We start from the raw sequence: 19,704 nt of genomic DNA on the forward strand, positions 1-19,704 counted from the left end.
AACTTTACACAATACTCCAGATGTGGTCTTACCAGGGCCCTATACAACTGCAGAAGAACCTCTTTACTCCTATACTGAAATCCTCTCGTTATGAAGGCCAACATGCCCTTAGCTTTCTTCACTGCCTGCTGTACCTGCACGCCAACTTTCAGTGATTGGTGTACAAGGACACCCAGGTTTTGCTGCACTTCCCCCTTACCTAACCTGACACCATTGAGATAATAATCTGCCTCCTTGTTTTTGCTGCCAAAGTGGATAACCTCACATTTATCTATATGTAAAGAGTTTGTATGTTCTCCCCGTGACCACGTGGGTTTTCTCCGAGATCTTCCGTTTCCTCCCACACTCCAAAGACGTACAGGTTTGTTAGGTTAATTGGCTTGCTATAAGTGTAAATTGTCCCTAGTGTGTGTGGGGGATAGTTTTAATGTGCGGGGATCGCTCGTCGGAGCAGACTCGGTGGGCCAAAAGGCCTGTTTCATGCTGTATCTCTAAAAATAAACATCCTCGTAATTCTTTTCTGAACCCTTTCAACCTTGACAATATCTTTCCTATCACATGGTTCCCACAAACTGAAAACAATATTCTAAATGCAGTCTCACCAACGTCTTATACAACTGCAACATGACCTCCCAACTTCTATACTCAATACTCTGACTGATGAAGGCCAAAGCGCCAAAAGTTCTTTTGACCACCTTATCTACCTGCGACTTGACCTTCAAGGAACCATGCACCTGTACTCCAAGATCCCTCTGCTCTACAACACTACCCAGAGGCCTACCATTTACTGTTTGACGTCACAAAATGCAATACCTCACACTTCTCTGTATTAAATTCCATCAACCATTCCTCCGCCCACCTGGCCAATCAATCCAGATCCTGCTGCAATCTTTCACAACCATCTTCACTATCTGCAAAACCACTCATTTTTGTATCATCAGCAAACTTGCTAATCTTGCCCTGTATGTTCTCATCCAAATCATTGATGTAGATGACAAACAGTAATGGGCCCAACACCGAACCCTGTGGCACACCACTAGTCACAGGCCTCCATTCTGAGAAACAACCGTTCACCATCACCCTCTGCTTCCTTCCATGGAGCCAATTTGCTATCCATTCAGCTATCTCTCCTTGGATCCCAAGAGATCTAACCTTCCAGAACAGCCTACCATGCGGAACCTTGTCAAGTGCCTTACTTGCATAGGCCACCACTCTTAGCCCCCACCCACCCCTCCCCCCACAGTACCTCACCTGATCCTCACCTCCACCCTTCTCAATCCTCAACAGAAGACTTACCTTTGTACCTCTAAGGCCACACCTCAATGAGTTCCGGCTCTGCCATGATGTAGAGCTCTTTTTCCAAAGCCGCTGCCTTCGGGCTTTTTCTATGGGAAGGAGTCCTCACCTCCCAGTGACGACTCCTTCTCCCTTCTCCAACACTCTTCTTTCCTCTCCTGACTTCTCTTCTCCCCTTACCCACTCCAATCTAGTCTCAGACCTCCAGTCTGATAAATAACCTTTCACACTATCCTCTGTTGCCCACTGACTGATTATAAGGCATCAGCTCTGCCGCTGGGCCACTGTGCAGTCCATAAATAAATATATAAAATCATGAGGGGGATATTTAAAGATAAAAATGTAAACATCTAAAGGACGTTTGAACAGGTACATGGATGGGGAATGTTTCGAGGGATATGAGCCAGGTGCAGGCAAATAAGAGTAGATTGGATGGGGCATCTTGGTCGGCATGGACGAGTTTTGCTGAGGATCTGTTTCCATGCTGTATGACTTTATGACACTCCCACCCAGGTCATTCTCTCATCTCCGCTCTCATGCCAGGCATAAGATACAAAAGCTAGAAAGCATATACCACCAGATATATGCCAAACCATTTTACATAACTGTATCAGGTCTGCCTTCAGCCTCCTTACGCGTGTGAAAACAAGCCTAGCCTATTCAAAATCTTCCAATAACTAAAATCTTTCAAACAAGCAACATCTTAGTAAATCTTCTTTCCACTCTCTCCAAAACGCACCCTTCCCATAATGTGTCAACCAGAACACAGTGCTCCAAATTTGATCTAACCAGCATTTTTTATAGTTGCAACATAATGTCCCAACCTTTATGTGTAGCAAAGAACTGCAGATGCTGGTTTAAATCGAAGGTAGACACAAAATGCTGGAGTAACTCAGCGGGACAGGCAGCATCTCTGGAGAGAAGGAATGGGTGATGTTTTGGGTCGACACCCTTGTCAGGGGAGTGGGCGGTACAGAGATAAAATGTATTCAGAGACAGTTGGACTGGTGGGAGAACTGGGAAGGGAGAGAAATGAAGAGAGAGGGAAAACAAGGGCTACTTGAAGTTATAGAAGTCAATGTTCATTCCGCTGGGGTGTAAGCTACCCAAGCAAAATATGAGATGCTGTTCCTCCAATTTACGCTGGGCCTCACTCTGACAATGGAGAGGCCCAGGACGGAAAGGTCAGATTGGGAATGGGAGGGGGAATTAAAGTGCTGAGCAACCAGGTAGGTTTAGGCGGACTGAGCGGAGATGTTCAGTAAAACGATCGCCGAGCCTGCGCTTGGTCTCACCGATATACAGGAGTTGAAACCTGGAACAGTGGAGACAGTAGATGAGGTTGGAGGAGGTACAAGTGAACCTTGGCCTCACCTGAAAAGACTGTCGGGGTCCTTGAACGGAGTTGAGGCGGGAGGTAAAGGGTAGGTGCTGCATCTCCTGCGGTTGCAGGGGAAAGTATCTGGGTAGGGGGTGGTTTAGGTGGGAAGGGACAAGTTGACCAGGGAATTGCAGAGGGAACGGTCTCTGCGGAAAGCAGAAAGGGGTGGAGATGGGAAGATGTGGCTATAGTGGGATCCCGTTGGAGGTGGCGAAAATGTTGGTGGATTATGTGCTGTATGCGATAGCTGATAGGGTAGATGGTGAGGACAAGGGAGACCTTGTTACGAATGGGGGGAGGGGGATGAAGAGCGGAGCTGTAGGATATCGAGGAGACCCTAGTGAGAGCCTCATTTACAATGGAAGAGGGGAACCCCTGTTCCCTAAAGAATGAGGACATCTCCGATGACCTGGTATGGAAAACCTCATCCTGGATGCAGATGCGGTGTAGACGGAGGAATTGGGAGTAAGGGATAGAGTATTTACTGGAAGCAGGGTGGGAAGAAGTGTAGTCGAGATAGCTATGGGAGTCAGTGGGTTTGTAATAGATGCCAGTAGATAGTCTGTCTCCTGTGATGAGATCTAGAAACAGTAAGGAGATGTCAGAAATGGTCCAAGTGAATTTGAGTGCAGCATGGAAATTAGTCGTGAAGTTGAGTGCAGGAGGTAGCACCAATGCAGTCGTCAATGTAGCGGAGGTAGAGTTCGGGGATAGGGCCAGTGTACGCCTGGAACAGTGATTGTTCAATGTACCCAACAAAGGGGCAGGCACAGCTGGGGCCCATGCGAGTGCCCATAGCTACGCCTTGGATTTGGAGGAAGTGGGAGGAGTCGAAGGAGAAGTTATTATGGGTAAGGACTAGCTCTGCTAGGCAGAGGAGAGTGTTAGTGGATGGAAATTGGCTGGTTCTGCAATCGAGAAAGAAACAGAGGGCTTTATGACCTTCCTGGTGGAGGATGGAGGTGTTGAGTGACTAGACATCCATAGTGAAGATGAGGGAGTGGGGGCCAGGAAAACGGAAGTCATTGAAAAGACGAAGGGCGTGTGAGGTGTATTGGACATTGGTCAGGAGGGATTGGACCAGGGGGGATAGGATGGAGTCGAGGTATGTGGAAATTAATTCAGTGGGATATGAACAAGTAGAAACAAGGGGTCTGTCTTTTGGGGAGAAGGTAAAATCGGGCTGTGCGGGGCTGGGTAACGATAAGGTTTGAGGCTTTGGAGGGCAGAAAGCCGGAAGCAATGAAATCAGAAATGGTGTGTGATATTAAGGTCTGGTGCTCGTCTGTGGGATCATGGTCCAAGGATAAGTAGGAGGAGGTGTCTGAGAGTTGTTGCCTGGCCTCAGCTTGGTAGAGGTCAGTGCGCCAGACTACCACGGCACCTCCCTTGGCGGCGGGTTTGATTGTCAAGTCGGGGTTGCTGCAGAGTGAGCAGGAGTTCACTCTGTAAGTTCGGGGGAGGAGAGGTTAGAGTAGGTAAGGGGAGTGGAAAAGTTGAAAAGTCGCTGCCAGTTGGATATAAAAAAGTCTAAATAGGGTAGAGGGCCTTCCGGGGGAATCCAAGGGGAGGGGGTCAGGTCGAGATGGGAGAATGTGGTGGGGACTCCTTCCCATATAAAAAGGCATATAGGCGAAGGCGACGGAAGAAAAGCTCTACGTCGTGGCGGACCCAGAACCCGTTGAGGTGTGGGCGGAGGGGAAGGAAGGTGAGGCCTCGGCTGAGGACGGACCATTCGGTATCAGAAGGGGGAGGTCAGGGGTTATGGTGGAGACATGACAAGGTTGGGGGTTGGTGTCGGAGGAGGGCAGGTGAGTAGATGGAGGCCGAAGCGATGTCTGGTGGGGGGATGGTGGGTGTTCAGAGAGGAGGGGGGCATGAGGACTACTGTATGGGTGAGAAGTAACTGGTGCCACCTGGTTAAAAGTGGAATGGGGAAGAACCAGTGGAATCCCCACTGAGGTCCAACCTTTACATTCTATGTGCAAGAAGGAACTGCAGATGCTGGTTTAAGCCGAAGATAAACACAAAAACTGGAGTTACTCCAGCTTTATATTCTATGCCCTGAGCTATGAAGGCAAGAATATCAAATGCCTCCTTCACCGTCCTATCAACCTGTGTTGCCACTTTCAGGGAACTATGGGCTTGAACCAGACATTTGGCAAAGCCCCTCAAGGTAGGCTGATCCAAAAGATTAAGATTCATGGTATTGTAAGAAAATACCACTTTTAATAAGGGCACTTTCCCCTGCAATCGCAGGAGATGCAACACCTGTCCCTTTACCACCTCCCTCAACTCCATCCAAGGACCCAAACAGTCTTTCCAGGTGAGACAGAGGTTCACCTGCACCTCCTCCAACCTCATCTACTGTATCCGCTGCTCTAGATGTCAACTTCTTTACATCGGCGAAACTAAACGCAGGCTCGGCGATCGTTTCGCTCAACACCTTCGCTCAGTCCGCCTTAACCAACCTGATCTCCCGGTGACTCAGCACTTCAACTCCCCCTCCCACTCCCAGTCTGACCTTTCTGTCATGGGCCTCCTCCAGTGCCATAGTGAGGCCCACCGGAAATTGGAGGAACAGCACCTCATATTTCGCTTGGGCAGCTTGCAGCCCAGCGGATGAACATTGACTTCTCCAACTTTAGATAGTTCCTCTGTCCCTCCTTTCCCCTCCCCCTTCCCAGTCCTCCCTCTATCTTCCTGACTCCACCTATATCCTTCCTTTGTCCCGCCCCCCAGACATCAGTCTGAAGAAGGGTCTTGACCCGAAACGTCACCCATTCCTTCTCTCCTGAGATGCTGCCTGACCTGCTGAGTTACTCCAGCATTTGGTGAAATTAAAAAAAGATGCATGGTATTAATAGGTTCACTAAAAAAAGGTTTAAACCAGAGAGGCAGGGGAGTGGAAACCAGAGCAGGAGGTCAGAAATTGGAAGGAGTGATAGAAGAGATCAGATGTACTTCAAGGCTGGATTAATGTTTAGGACTATGATGTTGTGGCCTTTGTGAAAATATCGTTGCAGGAGGAACATGACTCACAGCTCAATGTACCGGGTTTCGATGTTGATCAGTTTAGTTGGGATCATATTTGGCGCAAACATTATGGGTGGGCCCCCCAATAGCAAATGGGGAAAAAGAGAAACAGATATGTAGACATATTATCAAACAATGCCAAGGCAACAGGGTTGTCCAGCTGGGTAATTTTAACTTTCCCATTATTGACTGGGATTTGCTCAGTGCCAAAGGCTTAGACGAGACATAAATTATGAGGCGTATTTAAAACGGTTTCTTGAAAAATATGTGGATAGGCCAACCCGGGAAGGGAACATACTGGACCCTGCGTTGTGAAATGAGCCTGGAATTCATTGCCACAGAAGGCTGTGGAGGCTGTAAATGGATATTTTTAAGGCAGAGATAGATAGATTCTTGATTAGTATGGGTGTCAGGGGTTATGGGGAGAAGGCAGGAGAATGGGATTGAGAGGCAGCGATAGATCAGCCATGATTGAATGGCAGAGGAGACTTGATGGGCCAAATGGCATAATTCTGATCCTATCATTTATGAACTTATGAACAGTGTTTCTGTGGAAGAGCATTTTGGGGAAATGATTACAACTCCACAAGTTTTAATGTAAGAATAAGGAAGTGCAGATGTAGGTTTCTACCAAAGACACAAAATACTGGAGTAACTCAGGGCCAGGTTGCATCTCTGGAGAAAATGGATAGGTGACATTTTGGGTCGGGACGCTTCTTCAGAAAAAGTCTGAAGAATGGTCCTGACCCAAAACGTTGCCTATCCATTTTCTCCAGAGATGCTACCTGACCTGCTGAGTTACTTCAGTGTTTTGTGTCTATCCATATGTTTGAAGAATGATTTGAATAGGGAGAAGATTGGACAGCAAGGTGTTAAACTGAAGGAAGACAAATTACGATGTTATTAGGCAGATGCTTGTGAGGGTACACTGGGATTAAGATTGGGAGCGGACGGGGCCCTTGATGAATATAAAGAAAGGAGAGAACTCAAGCGGGTTATTAGAAGGGCCAACAGGGGCCATGAAATTGCTTTGGCGAGTCGGGTTAAAGAAAACATGATGCCAAGTTAAACTAATGATTTAACTTGACATCATCCCGCCTTATTGCGAGGTTTAAGAGGATGGAATTGGACAGGTTCTTTAGAGAATATGAAGAAAGGAGAAAGGAACTCAAACACACAATTAGAAGGGGCAAATGGGTCCACAAAATGGCTTTGTGGAGTCAGATTCAAGAAAATCCCAAAGCTTTTTTCTACAATAAGCAAAATTAAAAGCAAGAGGATAACCATGGAGAAGGTAAGATTGCTCAAGATAAAGGAATTTGTACATGGAGTCAGTGGGTGTAGGTGAGGTACTAAAGAAGTACTTCACATTTGTTTTCATCAAGGAGAAGGGCACGGAGGATAGTGAGATCAGTGTGGAGAACTAATATACAAGGGCAAAATGTGATTAAGAAGAAGGCTTTGTTCTTGATAATTAAAGTAAATAAATCCCTAGGAACTGATGGGATTTATCCCAGGTTATTGAGAAAGGCAAGAAAGGAGATGACGGCAGACTTGACGAAGATCTTCGTATATATTCTCTAGCCACAGGCAGGGCCCTGGAGGACTTAAGAGTAGCTAATGTTGTTCCTTTACTTAAGAAGGGAAATAGAGAGAATCTAGGAAATTATAGGCTGGTGAGCTTTACATTAGTGGTAAGGAAACTGTTGGAGAGATTCTTCAGAGTAGCATTTACGCTGCGACAGGCGCGGCAACCCCCGTTGGGTGCAAACCTCTCCTGCAGGCCTGGCAACCCTCCCTCAACTGACGACCTGTGAACCCGTTGCCAGGCAGGGAGTGTCCCCGGGGGGGTGGGGGACAGGGAAGGGGAGAGGGAGGCACTCACCTCGTCCCCGTGCGGCCAGAGTGAGCCATAGAGCCAAAACCTCTCCTGCAGCGTTCGGCGGCGATGGCCATCTTGTTGGACCCTCTGCCGCTGCGCTGCACCACGGGAGAAAGGTCAGGCGCGGGGCACGCCGGGACGGGCACCGGTCCTCCTGGCGGGGGGGGGGGGGGGGAGAGCGCATTTATTAAAGTTTATTGTAAATTGTTTTTAAAAAGTAACAAAAGTTGATTCATCGAGACCACGGGGGAATGGTGAGTAGGGTGGGCCTAAAATTGTCGCGCTATCGTGTACCGTTTTCGCTGTATTTCCGCATGAAAATAGGTAGATAGATAGATAGATAGACAGACAAACAGACAGACAGATAGATAGATGTAAAGATGTAAGGTGTGCATTTTGGCCAGTCTAACAAGGGCAGGATTTTTACAATAAATGACAGGGCTCTGGTGAGTGTTGAAGAGCAGAGGGATCTAGGAGTGCAGGAACAGTGCCCTCCATATTGTTTGGCACAAAGACCCATCATTTATTTTTTTGCCTCTGTACTCCACAGTTTGAGATTTGTAATAGAAAAAATTGTGTGGTTAAAATGCACATTGTCAGATTTTAATAAAGGCCATTTTTATACATTTTGGTTTCACCATGTAGAAATTACAGCAGTGTTTATACATAGTTCCCCCCATTTCAGGGCACCATAATGTTTGGGACACAGTAATGTCATGTAAATGAAAGTAGTCACGTTTAGTATTTTGTTGCATATCCTTTGCATGCAATGACTGCTTGAAGTCTGTGATTCATGGACATCACCAGTTGCTGGGTGTCTTCTCTGATGATGCTCTGCCAGGCCTGTATTGCAGCCATCTTTAGCTTATGCTTGTTTAGGGGGCTAGTCCTCTTCAGTTTTCTCTTCAGCATATAAAAGTCATGCTCAATGGGTTCCGATCGGGTGATTGAGCTGGCCATTCAAGAATTGACCATTTTTAGCTTTGAAAAACTTATTTGTTGCTTTGTTTGGGATCATTGTCTTGCTGTAGAATGAATGCATTTTGAGGCATTTGATTGAACTTGAGCAGATAGGATGTATCTATGCACTTCAGAATTCATTGTGCTACTACCATCAGCAGTTGTATCATGAAAGAAGAAAAATGAGCCAGTTCCTTCAGTAGCCATACTTGCCCAGGCCATAACACCCCCACCACTGTGTTTCACAGATGAGGTGGTATAGACAATAGACAATAGGTGCAGGAGTAAGCCATTCGGCCCTTCGAGCCAGCACCACCATTCAATGTGATCATGGCTGATCATTCTCAATCAGTACCCTGTTCCTGCCTTCTCCCCATATCCCCTGACTCCTCTATCCTTAAGAGCTTTATCCATCTCTCTCTTGAATGCATTCAGTGAATTGGCCTCCACTGCCTTCTGAGGCAGAGAATTCCACAGATTCACAACTCTCTGAGTGAATTTTTTTTCCCTCATCTCCGTTTTCACCCCTTATTCTTAAACTGTGGCCCCTGGTTCTGGACTCCCCCAACATTGGGAACATGTTTCCTGCCTCTAACGTGTCCAACCCCTTAATAATCTTACATGTTTCGATAAGATCCCCTCTCATCCTTCTAAATTCCAGTGTATACAAACCTTGCCGCTCCAGTCTTTCAACATATGACAGTCCCGCCATTCTGGGAATTAACCTATTAAACCTACGCTGCACGCCTTCAATGCTTTGGATCTTGGGCAGTTCCTTCTCTCCTCCATACTTTGCTTGGCATCACTCTGATATAATTTAATCTTCGTCTCATCTGTCCACAAGACCTTTTTCCAGAACTGTGGTTGCTCTTTTAAGTACTTCTTGGCAAACTGTAATCTGGCCATCCTATTTTTGCGGCTAACCAGTGGTTTGAGTCTTGCAGTGTAGCCTCTTTATTTCTGTTCATGAAGTGTTCTGCGGACAGTGGTCATTAACAAATCCACACCGGAATCCTGAAGGGTGTTTTTGATCTGGTAGACAGGTGTTTGGGGATTTTTCTTTGTTATCGAGAGAATTATTCCGTCATCAGGGGGTCATCCTTGGCCTGCAGTCCCTTTGTGATTAGTGAGCTCACCAGTGCTCTCTTTCTTCTTAATGATGTTCCAAACAGTTGATTTTGGTAAGCCTAAGGTTTGGCTGATGTCTCTAACAGTTTTATTCTTGTTTCTCAGTCTCATAATGGCTTCTTTGACTTTCATTGGCATAACTTTGGTCCTCATGTTGATAAACAGCAATAAAAGTTTCCAAAGGTGATGGAAAGACTGGAGGAAAGATGAGGTGGTGAGAGCTCTCTTATCCTTGCATTAAGGAGGCAATTAAACGCACCTGAGCAATTACAAACACCTATGAAGCCATGTGTCCCAAACATTATGGTGCCCTGAAATGGGGGGACTATGTATAAACTCAGTTGTAATTTCTACATTGTGAAACCAAAATGTATAAAAATGGCCTTTAATAAAATCTGACAATGTGCACTTTAACCACGTGATTTTTTCTATTATAAATCTCAAATTGTGGAGTACAGAGGCAAATAAATAAATGATGAGTCTTTGTCCCAAACATTATGGAAGGCACTGTACATAATTACTTGAAAGTGGCGTCACAGGTAGATAAGGTGGTAAAGAAGGCTTTCTGCACAATACCCTGAATGATGAAGGCCAATGAGTGTAGATATTGGGATATTATGTTATGTTACAGCTGTAAAAGGCGCTGGTGAGGCCACATTTGGAGTATTGTGTTCAGTTACGGTCACACCAGAAGATGTTGTTAAGCTGGAAAGAGTGCAGAGATTTACAAGAATGTTGCCAGGACTTGAGGGCCTGAGCTGTTGGGAGAGGTTGGGCAGGCTAGGGCTGTGTTCCTTGGAGCGTTGGAGCATGAGAGGTAGTGGGGATATGGAATGAGTTGCTAGCAGAGGTAGTTGAGGCAGAAAATACACCAATTTAAAAGACATTTGGACAGGTACTTGGATAGGAAAGGATTTAAAGGCATATGGCCAAAGGCTGGCTGGCTGGCAAGATTGGTATAGATGGGACAGCTTGGTCGGCATGGGTAAGCTGGGCTGAAGAGGAAGTTTCCATGCTGTATGACCATGTCACTACGACTCTGAGTATTGAGAGTGTGGGTAGGGCAATGGATGTTATCTATATCGATTTTAGCAAGGCATTTCATAAAGTCCCACATGGTAGGCTGATGCAGAAGATGCCCGGGATTAATTGTGATTTGCTCCTATGGATTCGGAACTGCCTTACTGACAAAAGATAGAGCGGTGGTAGAACAATCTTCAGGGACCTGTGGTGAGACTGCTGCTGTTTACAGAAAGGATGTGATGGCTTTGGAAAGGCTGAGGAGGAGGTGTACCAGAATAATGCCTGGGTTAGGGGGAAATAGCTACTGGGAGAAGTTGGACAAACTTGGATTAGATTACTGCTCTCGAGGTCCTTTATTCTAACATTTTCCTAACTCCCTGCACTCAGTCCACGGGACCACATGCCTTTCTCTGCTATGTTATCTGTGCCAATGTGCACAACAACGTCTGGCTGGTCAGAACGTCCTACAGCTTGGACATCCTGGACTCCGGCATCAGTGAGGCAACACACCATCCACGAGTCGTGTTTGCTGTCACAGCATCTCCTGTCTGTCCCTCTAACTAACAAGTCTCCTATCACTATCACTCTGCCTGACTACCCTTGCCCACTATGCCTCACAACCAGGCTTATCGCCACAGACCTCACTGCTGCTGCCCTCGATTGACCAGTCATCTCCCCCCAACAGAATCCAAAGGGCCATACCTGTTGTCCAGTGGAATGGCCACAGAGGACTCCAACATTCCGTGCCTTCTCCCTTTACTGGTGGTCACCCAATTACTTTCTTCCCGTACCCGAGGCATGACCACCTCACTAACTCCTATCTATGACAGTCTTACGTATGAGCCTGAGGTCATCCAGGTGCTGCTCCTGTTCCCTAATGCAGCTGAATGTACCTCCTGCCTATGGACCTCAGAGTCACTGGAAGTCACCCTGACCACCCATAATGCTGCAGGAGGAACATACAGCTGCCCTAACTAAAATCTCCACTGCACTAGACAAAGGAAAGTTTACGAAAGAAAGGAAAATACACATACCGTACCTGATCCCACCTTCACCTTCTATGCTGAAGCCTTTCAAGTCAAAGCCTCGCACTTACCCTCTACACGGCACTTCACCTCCACAGGGCTGCTCCTAGCATGACCGCTCCACTTGGATCTTTCTTCCTTTTATACATCCACTAGAAGCAGTCACTCCAGGATGCCTTACTAAGTGACAGATTACACTTTAGTTGCAGATGATGCTAAGATAGGTGGAGGGGCAGGCAGTGCAGAGGAAGCATGGACTCTGCAGAAGGACTTGGACAGGTCAGGAGAGTGGCCAGAGAAGTGGCAGATGAAATTCAGTGTAGTAAAGTGCGGAGTCATGCATTTTGTTAATAAGAATAATAGCATAGGTTATTTTCTAAATGGAGAGATGGCAGGAAAATGGGATTAGGAGACAGAGACCAGTCATGATTGAATGGCGGAGTAGACTCGCTGGGCTGAATGGCCTAATTCCACTCCTATAACAACGGAACTTGTGATAGGCAAGGAGAATGAGCAGATGCAAATGCAACAAGAACATTAGTGTCACATTTACAATATTATGGGGTGGAAATATAAATTGTAATTGGCAAATTCTTCTACTGAATTGTCCCTTAACTAGTCATGGCATAAAAATAGCATTCAGGAGAGGTTTCACTTGAAGTTGGAGAGATTTAGTAGGCATAGTATGCAAGATTTACGTTATCTATGGTTGCAAACAGAATCTAGGTCTAAACTAGCCTCTAATTAAGAGTATGCATTAATAAGAACATTAAACAGTACAGCATAGGAACAGGCTCTTTGGCCCACAATGTTTGTGCTGAACACGATGCCAAGCTGAACTGATCTTATCTACGCGTGCATGATCCATATCCCTTTATTCCCTTCACTTCCATGTGCCTATCTAAAAGCCTCTTAAACACCACTATTGTATTTGCCTGCACTCCTGGCAATATGTTCCAGCCCCCTAGCACTGTGTAAACCCCCCCCCCCCCCCCCCCCCACATCTCCATTAAACTTTATCCCTCTCATTTTATAGCTGTGCCCTCTAGTGTAGGACAGTTACACTCCGGCACAAGGTCCTGACTGTACTTTTCTTCTCTTCAAGTGTTTATCCAATTGCTTTGGAAAATTACGACAGACCCTGTTATATCGTTTTTAATGGAGGCACTGTATTGATCGTACTTGCTGCTCATAAGGTATTGCTTGATGTTCAAAAGAACGCCTGCTTCTTTTGCCAACCACCTGAAAACTGTGTCCCCTGGTCGCCAACCTTCTGCAACTGAAACCAATTTTTCTTCATTTCCTTTATCAAAATCCATCATGATTTTGATTACAATCTTGGAATGAAATAAAAACAGTGGTGTCACAATTCATTTTCACTCCTTTGTTCTAATCTCATTATTGTCTTTGGGTGGATATTTTGTTTTAAAATCACCATTTCATAATCAGCCTCTTACCTTATTTAGAAATCCTTTCAGGACACTGGCTGCTTTTACAGAAAGTGATCTAGGGATTCGAATGGGCTTCTCCAGAATGACTATAAAAATCAAAACAGAAGTTGGATTTATGATAGATTTATGATAGATGCTAATTCTCTTTCAGGCCTCAATCATTCTTCCATCAAATAATAGTATTCAATATGTCACATACACAAAATGCTGGAGTAACATTTCTGCCTGTCTGTCCCGCTGAGTTACACCAACATTTTGTGTCTACCTTCGGTGTAAACCAGCATCTGCAGTTCCTTCCTACACATTCAATATGTTATATTTATTTTACTTCATTAGATCAACTACAGCTTAAGGAGAGAGATGGGTTAAGGAGAGAGATCCTATTCTTCAGTTCTGGAATTCACAATCTGACTTTCAACTGCTGGAATCATGATGCCATGATGCCATTTGCCATGATGGTTCCGAGCACATTTCTAGGCCTTCAAACCAGGTCCCAATTCACAGGATAGAATTACTTCCCAGTGATGTGTGACATTAAATACAGGCAGGGAACATTTCTAAGAATGGACAGCTGACCCAAAGTTGGGGGCAAGAAGAAATAAGTTGCTTTTGCAACTAACTGTGTTACCAATGGGAAATTATTGTTTTATTTCTCAGGAGTGATATTGTACACTAATCAATCAAAATATTTATCGATAGAAGTCAAAATAAGGCCTGAAAGATGCCTTATCTCTCCATTGCAGTGTTAAAGTCAAAGATCACTGGAAGGATAAATATCAACACATGCAATCTCTCACCACTCCTGGAGAAGGCAATGAAAGTGTTCATTTTCTCCTTATCTTATTTGATGTTTAAAATTATTTTTTGTCACTTAAATGTTTAAACATATTTATTATTCTTAATACCTTATGTTTTGAATTATATAAATCTTTTTGAACTCTTGATCTGACCCTGATTGTGAGCAAAGTGCTGAGGCTAGTTACTGCTCAGGCACGGAGCAGATCTGTGGCTCGGCTGGAACTGCAAAGCCTAGGGGACACTTTCATTCACCGGACAGCGACAAGCAGTCATGGAAATAGTCGTAGCTAGTGCGAGGAAAAGGTCTTGGCGAGCACATCCTGTTCTTCTTATCTACTTTTTTTTTGGAATCAGGTCCCGACAAGTCCCATTGCCCGTTCATAACTGCTCTTTCATAAGGTAGCATTGAATGGCTGCAGGGTTTCTGATGAAGATGCTGTCAGTGCTGTTGGCAGAGTTGCAAGATTGAGATCCGATAATAATGAAGGGCTGCTAATATAGTTACACCTCACTTAGAGGAGAACTCTCTGGTGGTGACGTTCCCATGTGTCTGCTAACCATGTCATTTTAGCTGCTGGAGAATGAGGGTTTGAAATGAACTATCAGAGTAGACTGGGTGAGTAACCATGGCATATTTTGGAGTTGATAAACATGACCACCATTGGTGGTGGAGGGATTGAATATTTAGGATGGTTGCTGGACTGCCAATCCAGTGGGGTGAATCATCCTGCAATGTGTGAAACATCTCGTAAATTGCTCCATTTATCCTGCCAAGTTGCAAGTATGCCAACATTATGGCCGTCTGCCCTCAAGATATTGGAAAGGCTTGAGGTCTCCAGAGACGTCACTCCCCGGGGTACCTAGCCTCTGCCGTGATCTTGCGGCTGGCCCATTTGAGTTTTCTGGTCAATGGTGAATGTTGATGGAGGGAGACTGAATGGTTGTCATGCCATTAAGTGTCAAATTAGATTCCTTCTTGTTGGAGACGGTAATTGCCTGTATCTTTAGTGGCACAAATGTTACCTCCCACTAATCAGCAGGCACGAACAACTGCATTGACTGCGGTGTTGTCAATAGTTTGCAATCATTAGTGAATATCCCTTATACTGAGATAATGAAGGGAAAAAGGTCATTGATGACAGGGCTGAAGTTGTCCAGGCCTCGGAGACTGTCCTGAGGAACTCCTTTGGTTATGTCATGTGACTGAAATAGTTGACCTCCAACAAATACAACCGTCTTCCTTTGTGCAAAGCTTGACTCCAACCCCAACTCCTGACTTCAGTTTTATCAGGACACGATTCCTCACTCAATGAAATGTTGCCTTGATGCCAAGGCCAGTCACACTCACTTCACTTCTGGAGTTCAGCTCCTTCATACGTTTGGAACAAGGTGATAATGAGGTCTGGAGTGAGTGGTCCTGACAAGACCCAAACCAGGCAGGATATTGGTGAGTAAGGAATATTTGACAGCACTGTTGATGATACTTTCCATCACTTTACTGGCAAATGAGAGGAGACGGATTGGGCAGATTTGATTTGTCCAGGGTAATTGATTCAAAATGTTGGGTAGATGCGAGTGGTGTCTGCTGGAACAACACGGTTAGAGGCAACGATAATTCTGGAACACATGTACTCAGAGTTTCAGTGAAATATTGTCTGTTCCCATAGCCTTTGCTGCATCGGGAGCAGAAGGGAGTTGGCGGTGAGCGCTGCGCCAGCGTGCAGGAGAGGACCTGGCTGCCAGCACGGACCTGATCAAAACTGGACTCAGCCAGCAGCCGCCACGAACATAGACGGGCCCGGTGGCCGAAATGACCATCGAGAACAAGGGGGAAGGACAGTCCCAGAGACCGAGTGAGGAGGGACATCAGCGAGTGAGGGCTGTCTGTGAGAGTGGAGTGACATCAGCGAGTGAGGGCTGTCTGTGAGTAAGGAGGGACATCAGCGAGTGAGGAGGGACATCAGCGAGTGAGGAGGGACATCAGCGAGTGAGGAGGGACATCAGCGAGTGAGGAGGGACATCAGCGAGTGAGGGCTGTCTGTGAGAGTGGAGTGACATCAGCGAGTGAGGGCTGTCTGTGAGTAAGGAGGGACATCAGCGAGTGAGGAGGGACATCAGCGAGTGAGGAGGGACATCAGCGAGTGAGGAGGGACATCAGCGAGTGAGGAGGGACATCAGCAAGTGTGGGCTGTCTGTGAGTGTGGAGGGACATCAGCGAGTGAGGGCTGTCTGTGAGTGAGGAGGGCTGTCTGTGAGTGAGGAGGGCTGTGAGAGTGGAGGGCTGTCTGTGAGAGTGGAGGGCTGTCTGTGAATGAGGGCTGTCTGTGAGTGAGGAGAGACATCAGCAAATGAGGGCTGTCTGTGAGAGTGGAGGACTGTCTGTGAGTGAGGAGGGCTGTGAGAGTGGAGGGCTGACTGTGAGAGTGGAGGGCTGTCTGAGAGTCTGTGTGAGGAGGGCTGTGAGAGTGGAAGGCTGTCTGTGAGTGAGGAGGGCTGTCTGTGAGTGAGGAGGTCTGTGAGAGTGGAGGACTGTCTGTGAGTGAGGAGGGCTGTGAGATTGGAGGGCTGTCTGTGAGAGTGGAGGGCTGTCTGAGAGTCTGTGTGAGGAGGGCTGTGAGAGTGGAAGGCTGTCTGTGAGTGAGGAGGGCTGTCTGTGAGTGAGGAGGTCTGTGAGAGTGGAGGGCTGTCTGTGAGAGTGGAGGGCTGTCTGAGAGTCTATGTGAGGAGGGCTGTGAGAGTGGAAGGCTGTCTGTGAGTGAGGAGGGCTGTCTGTGAGCGAGGAGGTCTGTGAGAGTGGAGGACTGTCTGTGAGTGAGGAGGGCTGTGAGAGTGGAGGACTGTCTGTGAGTGAGGAGGGCTGTCTGTGAGATTGGAGGACTGTCTGTGAGTGAGGAGGGCTGTCTGTGAGTGAGGAGAGCTGTGAGAGTGGAGGGCTGTCTGTGAGAGTGGAGGACTGTCTGTGAGTGAGGAGGGCTGTCTGTAAGATTGGAGGGCTGTCGGTCACGGAGTCATAGAGTGATACAGCGTGGAAACAGGCCCTTTGACCCACCCTGCCCACACCGGCCAACAATGTCCCAGCTACACTAGTCCCACTTGCCTGCGCTTGGTTCATATCCCTCCAAACCTGTCCTATCCATGTGCCTGTCTAACTGTTTCTTATACGATGGGATAATCCCAGCCACAACTACCTCCGCTGGCAGCTTGTTCCATACACCCACCATCCTTTGTGTGAAAAAGGATTCCTATTAAATCTTTTCCCCTTCACCTTGAACCTATGCCCTCTGGTCGTCAATTCCCCTACTCTGGGTAAAAGACTCTACTCGATCTATTCCACTCAAGATTTTGTACAACTCTATAAGATCCCCCCTTATCCTCCTGCACTCCATGGATCCTCAACCTCTCCCAATAACTCACACCCTCTAGTCCTGGCAACATCCTCGTAAATCTTCTCTGAACCCTTTCAAACTTGGCAATATCTTTCCTATAACATGATGCCCAGAACTGAACACAATATTCTAAATGTGGTCTCACCAACGTCTTATACAACTGCAACATGACCTCCCAACTTCTATACTCAATACTCTGACTGATGAAGGCCAAAGTGCCAAAAGCCTTTTTGACCACCTTATCTGCCTGCGACTCGACCTTCAAGGAACCATGCACCTGTACTCCAAGATCCCTCTGCTCTACAACACTACCCAGAGGCCTACCATTTACTGTGTAGGTCCTGCCCTTGTTCGACGTCCCAAAATGCAACACCTCGCACTTTTCTGTATTAAATTCCATCAACCATTCCTCCGCCCACCTGGCCAATTGATCCAGATCCTGCTGCAATCTTTCACAACCATCTTCACTATCTGCAAAACCATCCACTTTTGTATCGTCAGCAAATCTGCTAATCCTGCCCTGCATGCTCTCATCCAAATCATTGATGTAGATGACAAACAGTAACGGGCCCAGCACTGAACCCTGAGGCACACCACTAGTCACAGGCCTCCAGTCAGAGAAGCAACCTTCCACCATCACCCCCTGCTTCCTTCGATGGAGCCAATTTACTATCCATTCAGCTACCTCTCCTTGGATCCCATGCGATCTAACCTGCCAGAGTAGCCTATCATGCGGAACCTTGTCGAATGCCTTAATGAAATCCATGTACACAACATCTACAGCTCTGCCCACATCGAACTTTTTGGTCACGTCTTCAAAAAAATCAATCAGATTTGTGAGACACGACCTCCCACATACAAACCCATGCTGACTATCCCTAATCAGCCCTTGCCCATCCAAATTCCTGTATATGCTATCCCTCAGAATAATCTCCAGTAACTTACCAACTACAGATGTTAAGCTCACCGGCCTATAGTTCCTAGCATTTTCCCTGCAGCCCTTCTTGAAAAGGGGCACAACATTTGCCACCCTCCAATCTTCTGGTACCTCTCTGATTTGAGTATAGGAGTAAAGAGGTCCTTCTGCAGTTGTATAGGGCCCTGGTAAGACCACATCTGGAGTAAAGTGTGCAGTTTTGGTCTCCTAATTTGAGGAAGGACATCCTTGCTATTGAGGCAGTGCAGTGTAGGTTCACAAGGTTAATCCCTGGGATGGCAGGACTGTCATACGAGGAAAGATTGGAAACACTGGGCTTGTATTCACTGGAATTTAGAAGGATGAGAGGGGATCTTATAGAAACGTATAAAATTGTAAAAGGACAGGACAAGCTAGATGCAGAAAAAATGTTCCCAATGTTGGGGGAGTCCAGAACCAGGGACTTAAGAATAAAGGGGAGTCCATTTAAAACTGAGGTGAGAAAAAACCTTTTCACACAGAGAATTGTGAATTTGAGGAATTCTCTGCCACAGAAGGCAGTGGAGGCCAAATGCACTGGATAAATTTAAAAGAGAGTTAGATGAGCTCTGGGGGTTAGCAGAATCATGGGATATGGGGAGAAGGCAGGCACGAGTTACTGATTGTAGATGATCAGCCATGATCACAATGAATGGCGGTGCTGGCTCGAAGGGCCAAATGGCCTCCTCCTGCACCTATTTTATATGTTTCTATGTTTCTCTCCTGTATTTAAGGACGACTCGTAAATTTCAACCAGGGCTGCTGCAATTTCCTCTCTAGTTTCCCGCAATGTCCTCAGATATATCTGATCATTGCCTGGAGATTTGTCTTCCTTCATACACGACAATACCTTCAGTACTTCTTTGACAGTAACACTGACTGCTCTCAAGACATTAAAGTACTTACATTTGCCTGCTTTGCCCTTCACTCGAATGGGGACATATCCTGAGCTTTCTTCAGTACACTTTTAAAAACCTCCCACTTGACCGATGTTCCTTTCCCCTCAAATAACCTGCTCCAGTCAACTGAAGCGAGTCCCTCTCTCATGGGTCCCAAAAGGCTCCTCCACAAACATTTCATTAACTTGCCCTTCCCAATTTCCCAATACTAGATCCAGCGTTGCCCTCTCACGTGTGGGGGCCTTCACATGCTGCTTAAGAAAACGCTCCTGAAAACATTTGAGAAATTGCACCCCATTTAAACCCTTCAATAGACAATAGACAATAGGTGCAGGAGTAAGCACCGCCATTCACTGTGATCATGGCTGATCATCCACAATCAGTACCCCTGTTCCTGTCTTCTCCCCATATCCCTTGACTCCGCTATCATTAAGAGCTCTATCTAACTCTCTCATGAAAGCATCCAGGGAATTGGCCCCCACTG

At 46.4% G+C, this 19,704-nt stretch overlaps 1 protein-coding gene across 5 annotated transcripts in view; it reads right to left on the reverse strand.

The window, feature by feature from the left end:
- The window catches only part of prkcz (protein kinase C, zeta), a 426,501-nt gene that overhangs the window by 77,499 nt on the left and 329,298 nt on the right, over nt 1–19,704 (reverse strand). For all 5 annotated transcript variants that reach the window (XM_078425700.1, XM_078425701.1, XM_078425698.1 and 2 more), the window contains one exon: nt 13,189–13,268. In XM_078425700.1, the coding sequence (XP_078281826.1) occupies nt 13,189–13,268 (80 nt within the window). The remainder of the gene's footprint in view (nt 1–13,188; nt 13,269–19,704) is intronic.

This window comes from Rhinoraja longicauda, chromosome 30, assembly GCF_053455715.1.
Source record: "Rhinoraja longicauda isolate Sanriku21f chromosome 30, sRhiLon1.1, whole genome shotgun sequence".
Classification (NCBI taxonomy): domain Eukaryota; kingdom Metazoa; phylum Chordata; class Chondrichthyes; order Rajiformes; family Arhynchobatidae; genus Rhinoraja; species Rhinoraja longicauda.